General features: G+C 36.6%; 1 protein-coding gene across 5 annotated transcripts; it reads right to left on the bottom strand.

Moving 5' to 3' along the window:
* Positions 1 to 3,418: 3,418 nt before the first annotated feature.
* On the bottom strand, positions 3,419 to 13,701 carry LOC140786042 (protease Do-like 8, chloroplastic). 5 transcript variants are annotated; one of them, XR_012108541.1, is made up of 15 exons: positions 13,418 to 13,701; positions 12,051 to 12,178; positions 11,410 to 11,492; positions 11,243 to 11,341; positions 10,722 to 10,788; positions 10,444 to 10,519; positions 10,265 to 10,331; positions 9,183 to 9,400; positions 8,526 to 8,593; positions 7,097 to 7,176; positions 6,427 to 6,513; positions 6,212 to 6,319; positions 5,909 to 6,076; positions 4,740 to 4,814; positions 3,939 to 4,051 (listed from the first exon to the last, which is right to left on the bottom strand). XR_012108541.1 is itself a non-coding variant. In XM_073134204.1 (14 exons), the coding sequence occupies exons 1-13, from the start codon at positions 13,588 to 13,590 to the stop codon at positions 5,948 to 5,950; spliced, it is 1,383 nt and encodes a 460-aa protein (XP_072990305.1). In that variant the 5' UTR covers positions 13,591 to 13,701; the 3' UTR covers positions 3,419 to 4,051; positions 5,909 to 5,947. The 5 variants fall into 5 exon arrangements, 3 of the variants coding, with proteins under 3 accessions (XP_072990305.1, XP_072990323.1, XP_072990315.1); XR_012108542.1 differs by lacking the exon at positions 4,740 to 4,814 and having other exon boundaries at positions 3,419 to 4,051; positions 6,212 to 6,305; XM_073134204.1 differs by lacking the exon at positions 4,740 to 4,814 and having other exon boundaries at positions 3,419 to 4,051.
* Positions 13,702 to 13,958: the final 257 nt, after the last annotated feature.

Here is a 13,958-nt window from a genome sequence, read left to right as displayed (position 1 = left end):
TCACTCACTACAGTTCTCCAGCATCCCTTTCATTAACATATCTATACAGGTATCTCTATGAAAAAAAAAACCTTTAAATTATTAAACAACATAGGAGACCAACCAACCTAGTGAAGGTAAAAAGATGGAACCAATAAACTTGAGTTTCTTCACATAATATAACTGGCTTTGGTAGATGGTAGTTACTGCCATCCTGCTCTGCAACATTAATAGGAAGAGCTGAAACTATCAGCATCTATTGTGTATTGGATCAGAACCTCGTCGAACTCTTCTTTTACTCATTCTGTTAGGATCGTACGATGAAGGCCCAGTTGCTGATCTCCTCTTGGCATCAATGTTAACCGCATCGTTTTCGTTGAGGAGTCGTGGCCTCTTCACTGGTAGTCCATCTTCTTCGTTCCTTCTGAGAACAAGATCTATGTTTCTTGAGCAGTAGACCATTTGCTGACAAGTTAATAGCCCAATACAGACAAGAAGGATGAGAAGCTTAAGAGTGTGGAGACTCATTTCTCCTCCACTTAGCCACAGAGATAAAAATGAAACAAGTAGTTCTAAAACCTTAATTCATCTAAGCTCAAGTGCCTTATTCTTGTAGATATAGGCCTTCTGGTTGTCATAGTATGATTCAGGCTCTAAAAAGCGTAAAGCTTGGGGACCCAAAAACCACTTGGGAATTTAGATTCACTTCAATCATATGCCTGCAACTCAAGAAAATCTAAGGCTGTTTTAGAAGGTTCTGACAGGCATGAATAAAGAGATTGGAACACAATCCTTGGGAAGCTAAGAATCTTTTCGCTGGTTCCTTTGTCTCCCTCCCTCCTCTATCTTTCTCTCTGCCCCCACAGTAAGCAAGCCTTAAAGGAAAGGGATAGAGAATAGGCCCCTCAAACAAACCAAATTCTTGCTTTATGCTCTCTCTGATCTTGTTATGCTTTAGAAATTCTGAACCAAGAAGCACACTTATCCATGCAGCCAAAAACAAACGGTACTTAGTTTCTTGTGCTAAATGAGCTTCTTTATGCTTTTCTTTTTATCATTCTTGCACACAAGCCCTCCTTTTCCCCATGGATTTAATAGGTCCCAAGCCTCCATTCAAAGTTTCAAAGAGAATCAAAGCTTCCTTATATCCTATCCATTTAATTCCCCTGCTCTTTATATTATCTCCTTTTTCTAAGCAGACCTCGTTTTCTTTAACTGTTCCTTTCATTTATACATAACAGCATGCAGCTTGGAGGATTCCTAAAGCATAGCTCTCTCACTTTATCAAAAACTAAGGAGCTTCCATAGATGCTATCACAGTGGACTGGTCTTGGTCCAAGCCATGGAGGCCAACTCAAAATTCCCACCAATAGGTGGCTTTGGCTTTTAACTTTGCCTTAAAGCAAAAATCACAAAGCAACAGTGGTTGTAGCTGCTTTATTAGGCCCTTCTCTGCTGCAAGGCAAACTTATCTGGAGAGGGATCTAGTTGTATAAAGAGAATACTTTGAGTACAGTATCCATGAACCTATTTTATACAAGTATTTATAAATCTTCTCTTTTATCCTATTTTGGGAGTACTAGTAACAGTACTATGGCTATCCCAAGGGCAACATGTAGCTTGCCTAAATCTTGTAGATTGTTGTTGGTAGTAAGCTTGCTAAAATAATTTGAGTTATAGCAGTCTTATGTCTCAATTATTCTTCTTAGGTGCTGTAATGGGATAAGCTTAGATATAAGACATGTTAATGTGAGCAGAATTTCCTGTTTATAAAAGAGAAGGGACACACTAGGAAGGCATGTGCAACATGATTTCTGATGACCACATGACATGGGCAAATCTAAAAAGTATAGTATTTATCGGTAAAGGAATCATGTATCTTTTGTTCGGAGGTTTGATACTCAGAAACCTCATCTTGTGTTAGGATTCTAAATGAAGCCCACAAGATTGTGATCATTGTATTTAAGAGGAAAGGCATCAAACGAATAATAACCTACATACTTAAAGGGCTATGAAGGAATTTTCATGATCATGGTAACACTAGTTTTCTACATCGGGAGGCATCTTGCAAATATTTCTCCAAAGCAATGCTTGCCTTTAGACCAAGCTAGCAAAGGGTGTTCTAAGGAAGGGACCCCAGTACACTAGTTCATGATGAAGATCTGATGAAAAGTAGCCAAATTAATCTGGTATTCACATCACGACTCACAACAACAGTAAAGTACAAATGCAGGTATGAAATGCATTTCCTTTATACAAAGAAGCGACAGAAAAAAGACATGGTGTGTACCTCCATAATGCCATTGCTGTATATTTGATTAAAAGAAATAACACCCATTTAACACAATCAATAGACAGGATGAGGGTGAAATACTCCTATAGCTACTGTATGCGTAGTATCAGATTTACTCTACTAATATTTACAAGAAAGACATCACAATTAAAGTTAGACTAAAACAGCATGTATCCCCAAACACAACTATAGGAGAAACTCAAAAGTCTGCAACCCTGAGAGACTGCTTTTACATATGCTTCCAGGGGATCTTGCCTGCATTTATTCTACTGATGCATTTGCTCACATTTTTCAGGAAAGTATATGATTAGTAACACATGCTAAGCAAAACTACCTACTAAATAAAGTTATTAGTCTCTATCAGGGAAAGATAAAAACAGAACACCACACCAGAACTAGGCAAACATTTTTTCAGTTGCAACAGATAATGCACTTTTCACCTGTTCCGAAGTTCTGTTTAACGCTGCAAACAATCTTCTCAGCAGAAGCAGCAACTTGTCTCACTTTCTTGCTACAGAAGAAGTATTCAAAGCATGGAATGTAGAGTTTTTCCAAAGGATATGCTCCACTTGCAACACTTGCAGTTCTAGTCTACTGACTAGTACATGCTTTATGAGACCACATGGTCTCTAAACATGTAAGCTCGATGAATATTAAACATTGAGATCTATACATGTGAATGTAACTATAGATTTCATATGCCACAGAAAACAGATCCAAAACTTATAGGCGATTCCAGAAGCAACTATCAGTTTCATAGCTTGCTTCAAATGATTTTGAGGTCTACATATTGAGTGCAGCAATGGATATTTCTTTTTAGAAGACTATGTAAATAATAACAAAACTCAGTTTATTTCTCAGAAAGAGAAAAGAAACAAAGCTTAGCTTTCTTCAAATATCTCGAGTACATCTTGATTGCATAATATGAATATCTATATATAAACCACTGGTAACAAAATATTTACACCACTGAGAAAAAATTCGGCATATAAAACTGAATTAGATAAAATGAATTGACTACCAAAGATTCATTAAAAATCCTTAAATATTTTAAATCTGTCTCCTGTGTTCAGATATTTATGCTTTCTGGCTAAAATATCCACTGTTTGCATACAGCCTTATTTTGACAAAGACAATAACAGTTGCTTGTGTAAAAATGTAAGTATTAAATTCTATTTTCAGGTATGCAGCCACAACATAGACATTACATCAAAACTCCAACGCACTATTTTAACTGCCCACAAAATGTCCACGATCAACATCCATCAGCAACCTACATGTGTATGTCCCATCATACAATATTCAACTATATGTTCAACATTCCTTAAAACCAGAGTTCTCAAGGTATATGATATCATCTACAAATTGATAATGTTCTTTTGTTTCAAAAGTTTTTTCATGTCACATGGTGCAGATACATTTCTAGAATCCCAACAAAAACCAATTCAGTTGTAAGGTGACCTGGTGGTCCTGGTCCACAATGAAACAAGAGATTTTCTCCATTTATCTTTTCCGGCTTGTCCACTAACAGCGTTACATTCCAGCATTCTTCTAGACAAATTACAATTTGTTCTAACTGAGCAATCAATCCATAGACTCCCTCTTAGGCCACCTTGATTGTTGCATGAATTAACTACCCATTGCAGCATACGAGACCTCTTAGTCTCTTATGATGAAATTATTGCCAAGTGCTCTTGGAGAATGTGCAAGCAGCTTAAAGAAGAGCTGTGATTGAGAACTATTAATTCAAGCCAAAATAGTTGCTTTCAACTTCTGCTGCTGCAAAATGAAAGTTATCTGATTAAATTGGCTAGAGAATTGTGTTCTCCATAGCAATACCGATTAAGATATTAACCTATACATAAAGGGACAGATAAATGGAGAAGAAAGCTGGTTGTGATTATCAAATAAATGGAGGAAATACTAATGATGGTGGAGCATTGGAGCCATGAAATAAATAATGTTGAAAGGAACTAAACACCTTTTGTTTTAAGTGGTGACAAGAGGGTTATTTACTGAAAGTATACCTTTGATGATTGATATGACAGGTGATTTATCAAAACTAGTAAACTAGATGGTATGGTATTATTTGGAATATCATCCAAACTTTGGAGTTAATTCATAATCAGAAGCGGCCTTAATTTACCTTTCTAATGACTTGAATTTCTTTAAAGTTAAAACCATTTTATGGTACTCAAAGCATAACAGTCTTAGTTTTTGGTTTTGATGAGGCCTCTGGACTTCCAATTTCTACAATTTCGACGCTCTGGGCACTTCTGGTACAACATTACTCATTTCAATCAGACAGGTTTAATTGAAAAGAAGTCAGATATATCAGATAAAATCATAAAATAATGTAAGAGGGCAAAACAGAAACAGAAGCATGGATGGCCGTGTTGGTGGTGTATTGCCACGTGGCATGAGGGGGGTGCCGTACGACACCCCTCCTAATAGCTTCGCCGCTCACCATTGACCTCATTGTTGAGCTACCCATCGCCGATCGCCGCTCGCCTTCGCCTTCGTCGTCGCTTCGTCGAGTGCCCTAGCACGAGAGAGAAAGAGAGAGATGGGTTAAAAATTTAAGTTGCGGATCTGGATTCTCTCTCTCGATCTCTCTTCTCTCTTGGGCTAGGGCACTCGATGAAGCGGCGGCGAAAGCGAGCGACGAGCAATAGCGACGGCGACTACAAAGGCAAAGGTGAGTATTCTTTACCTTTTTCTCTCCTTCCTTTACGGCACGGTTCGTGCCTGTGGCACGACCATTGTTGAACAGAAGGTTATATGAACTTTCATCACATTAGCATCATAGACTGCATGATATTAGTCTCCAACTGTACTATGCAGTGAGTTGAAAGACGCAACAATTTGCTAGATAAGCAGGTTTCTTATATTTCTGGCCAACAGTTCTAGAGCACTAAATTCTTCAACTAAATGTGATCTATAAATTGTGCCTTCAAGTTAAAAGAGAAGCTAGCACACCTAGGAGTATGGCAGAGGTACTATATTAAAATATTTCCCAATGGTGATACTAATCAAAAGTATATATCAAAGAAAACATTCTTCAAGAGTGTCATCAATAAAATTTAGCCGTTTGCTTCAAACTGAGACCTAATAGAACAACTTCAAGCAGAGAATCATCTGACCTAAAGCATAACCCTAAAGAGAAAAGAAAAGGTCAATCTTTATTAATGCAGAAAGAGGAAAAAGAAATGACATAATGAATATTGCTCCATGATATGGATCAAAAGGAAAGATATGTCATTTGATGAAATATATTTTTCCCGATAGCATTGTGTATGAGAAAGAAAGGTTCAACCTATGCATCAGTTGGGAAAAGGGTAATGAGCCCCAAAAGGGATGATCGTCTGATTCCACTCTTAACAACCACTGATTTTAACAATCATTCGCAACACAGGAGTACCACATGAAACAGAAATCCTTCTCTATTTAATCATGTTATAAATTAGTCATAAAAATCAAACAATAAGGAACAGCTGGCAAGGTAGTCTCACCTAAACCAAGTGATTCAGTAACTCCACAAAAGTTCAATCATCTCACAGCTTCACATAAGACAAGCAACTTATATTCTACAAGCAATGTCTCTTTTCCTAGTAGAAGTAGTTAAAGGTGAGTTACCTATTGATTTAACAAGCGATCCAAGGCATTGAGCATTCATCAGATGCTAATCTCTTCCAAAATCAATGGTAAGTCCAAACTCTGGGCACCTCTCTGGATCTTCAACATAACTTTATCCCCAACATTATAGTCATCCAGAACTTTTAATAGGTCTGATTTACTTCTGGTCTGCATAGATAACGATATTACTATATGTTAGGAAATTTTAATGAAAAGGATCTCATCCATTTGGATTTTTTTATAAAGCTTTCTAATAAGATGATAGACCAAGAAAAATCGCAACTGATTAATAGATAAACTCACAGGCTTATCATTTACTGCAATAATAACATCCCCAAGAACAATATTGCCTGCAAAGCCTCTGGAAGTAGGAAGCAAACCTGCTTTGGCCGCAGAGCTGTTACCAGGAACCTATGATAGCAGTCAGATCAAGTGAAAATAATAAAATTGATCCGCGATGACAATCTTGATTATGCCTCAACATCAATCAACAATGAAAGGATTAGCAATTGGTATACCTGCAGTATAAGAGCCCCATTCCGAACATTCAGTTGATTCGCAATCAAATCTGGAGCAATTTCCACATTCAAACCAGCACGCACCACCTTAAGAAAGCAGAACATAATGACGGCAATCTTAAGCTTCAAACTATTTTATTTTCCAGTAATATAATGCAGAAACTACAAATAGTTGGTATAATTCAAACAAAATAATAGTTCTCTCTGAGCTAGCTCAGTCACTGTGTAGTCAAAAAAAAGTCCAGCCTTGTTGAACTCAACTAAGCTGCTCATCCCCTGCCTTATTTCATCATTATCTTACAGTAAATGGCAGATAACCAAATATCATCATCCTAACATAAGCTGCTAAACATGAATTTTCTCCAAAGCACCTGTTTGTTTGCCCATGCTAGCTGGTAGTCTAAAAAAGGGGAACATGAAAGAGGAAGAAGTGGGTCTACAATAAAGTTCATATTTGATGACTAGAATCTAGTATTCTTATAGGAATCATATCGTTCACTTGTAATAAGTGAACTTTTTATAAACGTTGAGCACATGTGCTAATATATAAATTAATAAGTAATTAAGTATGTAATGCTATATTGCAAGATACCAGTTATAGTGTTATACAAACTCAAACTGTCAAACAAAGAAATACTAGATGGTTTCAGATATAGATAGGTATACATACTCTCCCAAACTGGATTAGCTGAGGTACTATCTTAAGTACTGTTGAAGATGGGATAGCAAATCCTACACCTGCAGATGTCCCTGAAGTAGTAAAGTCAAGATAAGATAACTTTTAGCATGGGAAGAAAACAGATATGAGGTGAGCCCCCGGCTGACATGAATAAATATGAACAATAGATTACATCAAATTACTGTTATTTAATTTTTGAGGAATCCAACAAAAAATATAACATAATAGCAGCATAAGGTTGGACCCTGTGTAGCCTCAGTTACCCCTTGGTCACCAATATTAGGTGTTCAGTCCATTTAGTAACACAAGGAGAAAAGGATGGTGACTTCTTTAGAAAATATTACAAAATCTTCGGCATATCAAAGACTGTCAGACACAACATAACACTTCTAAATCCCAAAACGTTAGCTACAGGTGATCAACAGACTGCCCAAGCTCCGCCTGAAACCACCTGAAATTAATCGAGTTAAGCTCACAGGAACCCAATTTAGGCTCAGCACAGCCCGAGCACAAAATGGTAATAGGTGATACAGGCTAGAATTTTGCCTAGTCAAATAGACCCAAAAGCTTGGCCCGTTACATCCACTCACTTTTTTTACTTATTTAGTCCCACAATGGAAGTTTAGTGTATTGAGAACTAGTATATAAATATTTCCTTATGAAAGATAATAAAAATGTTTGATAAGACCAGCCCATTATGCTTGACCCATTAGTGACATTGCTAAACTATTTTTGATATGCCTGATCTGTTACGCTAGGTCCGATCCTAATATCTCATAGGCTAGTGAACAGTAACAGACTGATTTTTAGTTCTGTCTAAATCTGGTCCGAGTGATAGTGGGTGGGCCGGCGAGCAGAGGTCCAAGCCCAGTCTGCCCAGAAAACTTGGTCCGAACGCCCGAATATCACCTCTATAATTAGCAAACAATTTGAATTTGATCAGACAAACACAAAAATTTATTGAGAAATATATGGTACACTACAATTTAGTTTATTTCAAATTAAATAGGTTGAAGATTTAAATTATACCTATGAAGCACAAAACTTTAGTTAAATTTTGTGCTCTACAGACTATTTAACATGCATAGCAACAGAACTCCACATCTCACTGCTCTACAGAAACTCCCTCGAGTCATAGAGTCTTAGAGCACCAACAAAAGGAAAATAGAGAGCTTCATAAAGCCTGCAAACCACAATTATAAAATGACTTATCCGAGCTATATCTCAGAAACAGATAAAGAACTCTTTATCATCGAGTACACAATATAAGTGCACACATCTGCCTATAGCTGCCAATACAAAGAATATAAAATATATACTGGATAGCAAGCTGCACACTACCCCTATAGGATATTGCCTTTCAAAAATGAAACCTCCAAAAAATAAAGAGAACCAATGCAACAAAGAAAGATTTCTATACCTGTCTGTGTAAATATTGCCGTATTTATCCCAACCATATATCCTTTGGAATCTAGCAAAGGACCACCACTGCACAAGTCCATTCAAAGAAATATCAAGTTTTTTTTTCACATTGAATTCACATTCAACATACTTGTTTCGTAAATATTTCACTGACAAATCAGTTTGGTTAAAACTGATCAAATTAGAACAAGTCAAGAAATCACATTACTGAAGTCAAGTAGTGAATCATAAAGATGCAAAATAGGTTGCTGCATGTTATTAGATAATAAATGAAATGACTTTTTTTTAGAAAAAAGACAAGCATAGCACATGATTGCACTCTAAGAATTTGTCCGAACTCTAAGCATTTGTCTGTTGGAATCAAAGGACATCAGCTCATGTTCCTCTTTAGCATATCCTCGCCTGCCCATGAATCATGATGATGTTCAAACTTGAAAGGAGTACCAGAAAGCATGTACTTTAGCTTACTAAGGTATTTTGCCAGCTTTATGCAATTCGCCATCTCTTCAATCAAGTGCAGTTAATTTAAATTAAGTATTGCACTTTGCATGCGTATAATCCCATGAGAAATTTGCAAGTGTGCATGCAAGGCAGAAATTTTTTTTTCTTTTATACGCTGACAAAATTTTCTTGAAAGAAAGCTGCATTGGCAAACCTGTTCCCAGGATTGATTGCTGCATCTGTCTGAATTCCACCTCCAATTGTTACGCCAGTTTGACTGAAAATGTCCCGATTTAATCCACTGATAACTCCAACAGTGAGAGTATGATCAAAACCAAAGGGATTTCCTATCGCTAAACATTGCTGGCCAACTCTAAGAGCAGAGGACTGTCCCACTTTAATTGGCTTGAGAAGATCTGGAGGAGCTTCCACCTATTAAAAGTTAATAATATTAATATAGTAATAAAAAATAGCAACCTAATTATTGTCTCTCTTTATCAAGAATGAAGAGAAGAAAAAGTTGACCTGACATCAGTTAGAGAATACTATATGGCCAATTTTGAAGGCAAAAATAGTAAATTCAATTTGGCTTTACTTGACTAAACAGTAGATAGTGAATTTGGAAAGTGGAAACACCATACAAGTTACGATAATCTTAGGGTCTTCTTTTTATGAAAAGAGAATGGACATCTTTCAATAATAAACGGCATCATTTAATATCTGTCATCTAATATCTATGTCTGCAGAATTACTTCCTGAGTCTTGGGATAGTTGGAGAGGCATACAAAATAAGGCCTACTAGGGATAGAAGATGTCACGTTTTCTGCTGCTGCCTGCATAACCATTAGCCATATATTCCTAGCAATAAGACAGTAATAATGGAATATAGACTAAAAAGATAAAAATAACCTCACCACAAATAATCTGCTTTCACAACTGGTTGAATCACAAGGTTATTGTTGAACATACAGATGAGAAAATAAGTAAATATCTTGAAAGGTGAAATTCCCATAAAATTAAATCTAGGAATAACCCTGATAGTGAAATGTCAAAGGTGAACTTTGGCTTGCTTTATTTATAAATACTAGGAAAATATGAATCATCTAAAGCCTCTAAACTCTAAGATATTTCATTTCACTGTTGAATTCAGTAGATTTTCTGAAGGTTTGCAATTAAAGAGACTCAAATATGCACTAATAGCAACCACCATACCAGAGCAATTCTAAAAAGGTAAAAAGAAATCCATGCATTACATGACAGCATTCAAGGAACCAAATGTTAGAAAAGGTCACATGCCTTCAATACTGCAAGATCTTTTGCCCGGTCTGCACCAATCAACTTACCCTCAAAATTCTTTTGCACCCTTTAAATAAGCATAAACCATAAGAAACAAGAAAGAATATTATTGTTTCATGGCAACATGACAAAAATAGGTGAGGCAAATAAGAAACTATGTAGTATCGACAAATCCTCACCCCTCAGGAGCAAGGATATTTACACGCGCAACAACTTGACCAGGGTTCGGATTCCTTGAAAGAGCATTGCCAACCACTAGTAAGATCGCATTGAAAAAATAAATTAGCTAACAATGAGGTTAACTTATAAAAAACAAATTATTGCCAAAATCAACTCCCGAAAAACAAATAGTCTATACATATTATGACAAATAGATATGTGTATGAATTATGCAGAACATTTACAAGAAACAAAGTAATCCGCAAGCCAAAGGATATTTTATCTCTAAAGCTCTTACCATGGTAATTTGTCAATATGTATCCAGAATTATCCCAAATTACTCCAGAACCGTTTCCTTCAGGAACCTAAAACGTACACAAAGAGCAATATATTATATATATATATATATATGATTAAAAGCACTGACCTTCCCTACAGCTAGTACCATAAGAACTCCTGCTGCCATATTAACCTCCTCACGAGGTATCCAAACTTTTGTCAAGTACTTTTAAGTTCTAAATTCTAGTAATGTTTTATCTTGAGGAGAGAGAAAACAAAATGTAAACAAGTACAACTAACCATGAATTACTAGAAAAAAGTCTGAATGCAGATCAGATCTCAGCTAGTAATCACACTATAATTAATATGGGCATATTATTTGTCTACTAGATGATGAATGATGTCCTAATTATATCAAATAAGTCTTAAAATACATATTAATTAAGTCTAGCACTATAAAGGCACAAATATGTAACATTTCAGTAGACAAAAGATAATTAACATTATACGAACTTAAGCTAAAGAAAGCATAACACTTGCCTCAACAACACCAGTAACATTAAGCTGAGGCCGTAATGTTACATCAAAGATGTTGACTACAGAGTAAGTGTTCTTCTCAAATAGTTCTGCAGTCCTTTGCTGCAAGAAGAAATTTGTCAGCGAAAAGGTAGGACAAATTCTTGAAGAAGCTGAGAACAATAACAAACCTCAGAAGGAAAGAGTGGACCGAAAGGAAGAATTTGGGGAGTAACATCTTCAATATTAACAGATGGATCACCCAGAGCAAGGGCTGCAATTTCAATTCCATACTGTAATCAAAAGCATTTTGACAGGTGGAATAGATTAATGTTAAGCAGTTGGATTTATCCATTATTGGGACAAGCCTCAGTTAATAGGTCAAGAGATAATCTAACAAAGTGTAATTGGTTAAGAATTAAATTTATAAAAGAAAAAATGTAAAGAGTCTAAGAGGTTAAAAAAATCACAGGTCAGGGAGAGATTAGATCAGAAGGTGGAAAGACAGTTATATTCAACAGTAACCAATGCAAAAATGCAGGGCAGCAGTAACAACAATAATCTGAGAAGGAATCCTGTCCTGCTACATGAAGAGATAAACCAACAAGGCAACAAGAGAAAGAGAAAAGCTTAAAGCAGTAAACCCCACAGAATTTTGAATTATGTTCTAGTTCTCAGCCAATAGACAGTGCTAGTCATACAAAAATGGGGATTCACCGCAAAAGAGACCATAAGTGGCAAGCTATTTAACACCTAAGATATTAATTACTTATCACATAAGTACTCTAACTGGGACAAATGAGAACGATTTGCAATGCCAGAATGTTCGAACCTGAAAAGTACCTTGAAGAATGCAAGCAAAAACCAAATGCTGATGATGCAAAAAGCTTCCGCCTAGTCGTGAATGGGATGAATGTGCTCATCATTTCACCGACTTCAAATGTTTGGCCATCAGAAGACCTAAATGACCCAAAAAATGTAAGATGCCCCAGTATTAGTGAAAAAAGAAAAGGACAAAGCCTGTCGGCTGTGTCAGTTGTGTCTCAAAGCTTGCTTGCTATATGTAACTGTTTATAATTGTATGCCATAAAAGAATTAAATTGAAATGTTTATATTGGTTCCTCTTGGTTGCACACTGTAGAGTAAGTTGTTCTCTGATTTGCTTGATGAGATAATAAAATTAAATTTCTAATATCATCACAGCAACTTAACAATAGATTCTGAGGCCCTGAGTTCAAGCAATGCCCACAAATGAATTATTTCCTCTCAAAACAATGCTAATATAGAGATCTGCCCTAGAAATCATCAAACAGACTCACTATTATGCTCTTATTCAGACTGCATAGAATAGGATCACACCCAACATGGGAGGAAGCTCTTTGTAAGTGGTAGTGTATTTGAATGATAAATTATTTGCCCTTCTCACAGAGGCCTACTTATAACTGGCAATAAATCACTAAATTGGTCCAATGCAACACATCAACTATGAGCAATCGTGCACCACAACCGGACAGTTAGCAATTGTTCTAGTTGAATCAACATGACTGCAATAAAACATGACTTTCTATACAGAACCTTGATCACATTCCACAGAAATCACAAGACCATGCTTTTATAGTTTTATTAGTCATTAGGTTCATGTCAAAATGGGCCCAACCGCACTCTATAGAACTGATAGCTAACTGAAAAGTCAAGGTATTTCTCAATAGGCATGAGATCTGAAGATATGATTAAACTATATAAGTCTGTTTGATTGCTTTAGGGCGACTTTCTCAATGGGCAATTTTTACCTACCACAAAATAAGCAGTTCTCTCCAATAATTCCAAGAAAACTAGCTCCTTAGTATGCATGTGATATCATTTGCAGAAGTGGGAACTTATTGAATCAACACTACAAAATATAGGTGACAATACATGAACATTTAAAGGATTTAATTTCAGCATTGAGTCCTGGTGAGTTTTTGGGTTTATATTGAATATTAAATGTAAGTTTCTTGATAAAATTCTAGATTCTTGTAAGGTTTTAGCAAGTAACTTGTCGAGTTGACCTGGTATTCTGTTCAAGAGGATCTATCAAATCAAGATTCCTCTAATCAAACTAATAACTCCGATAGGACCAACTACCAAGAAAGACTTGTTCTACGGAACAAATCAAGAAGGACAACGAACTAGAGATTCAAGATCGGAACAAGAATTGACCTCCCAATGGATTCTGACTCGGAACAAGCTTCACCGACATCAGAATCCAACACGACGCTCCTCTGAGGGAAGACGGACGAGGCCCCATCGATGACAATCTGACGGCGGCCGAATCGCCCCGGAAACAGGAATCCACGGTGCTGTGGAGGTGCATTGCAAGCTAAGACGTGCATCTTGCCGAGAGATTCCGGTGGGAGGAAGGAGTTTGTTAGGGTTTAGGGTTGCAAGAGGATAACGGAGATGGATGTGAGGTCTCAAAATCGTGAGCGGGATGAGTTCTTGGTCCTGTTTGCCAGCTACTTATATTATTCGGAAAAGAATAAATAAAGAAAAGAATTGTCCACAACTGCACACATCGTGGAAACTGATTGGCGGAAAAAACTAAGATGCATCATTCCCCAGAACACCAGGGTCCACCTACTAAATGACCCGACTGTTTTCAAATCCGCGAGTTCGATCCAAATAAAAACAAATCATTATGAAATAATTTGCCCATAGGTCGGATCTTATACTTTCCCATCTCTCTTTAAACCACATCATA

Source organism: Typha latifolia, chromosome 1 (assembly GCF_019914945.1).
Source record: "Typha latifolia isolate L0001 chromosome 1, TyphaL0001v2, whole genome shotgun sequence".
NCBI lineage: Eukaryota > Viridiplantae > Streptophyta > Magnoliopsida > Poales > Typhaceae > Typha > Typha latifolia.
This window is presented reverse-complemented; position numbering and strand designations above follow the sequence as displayed.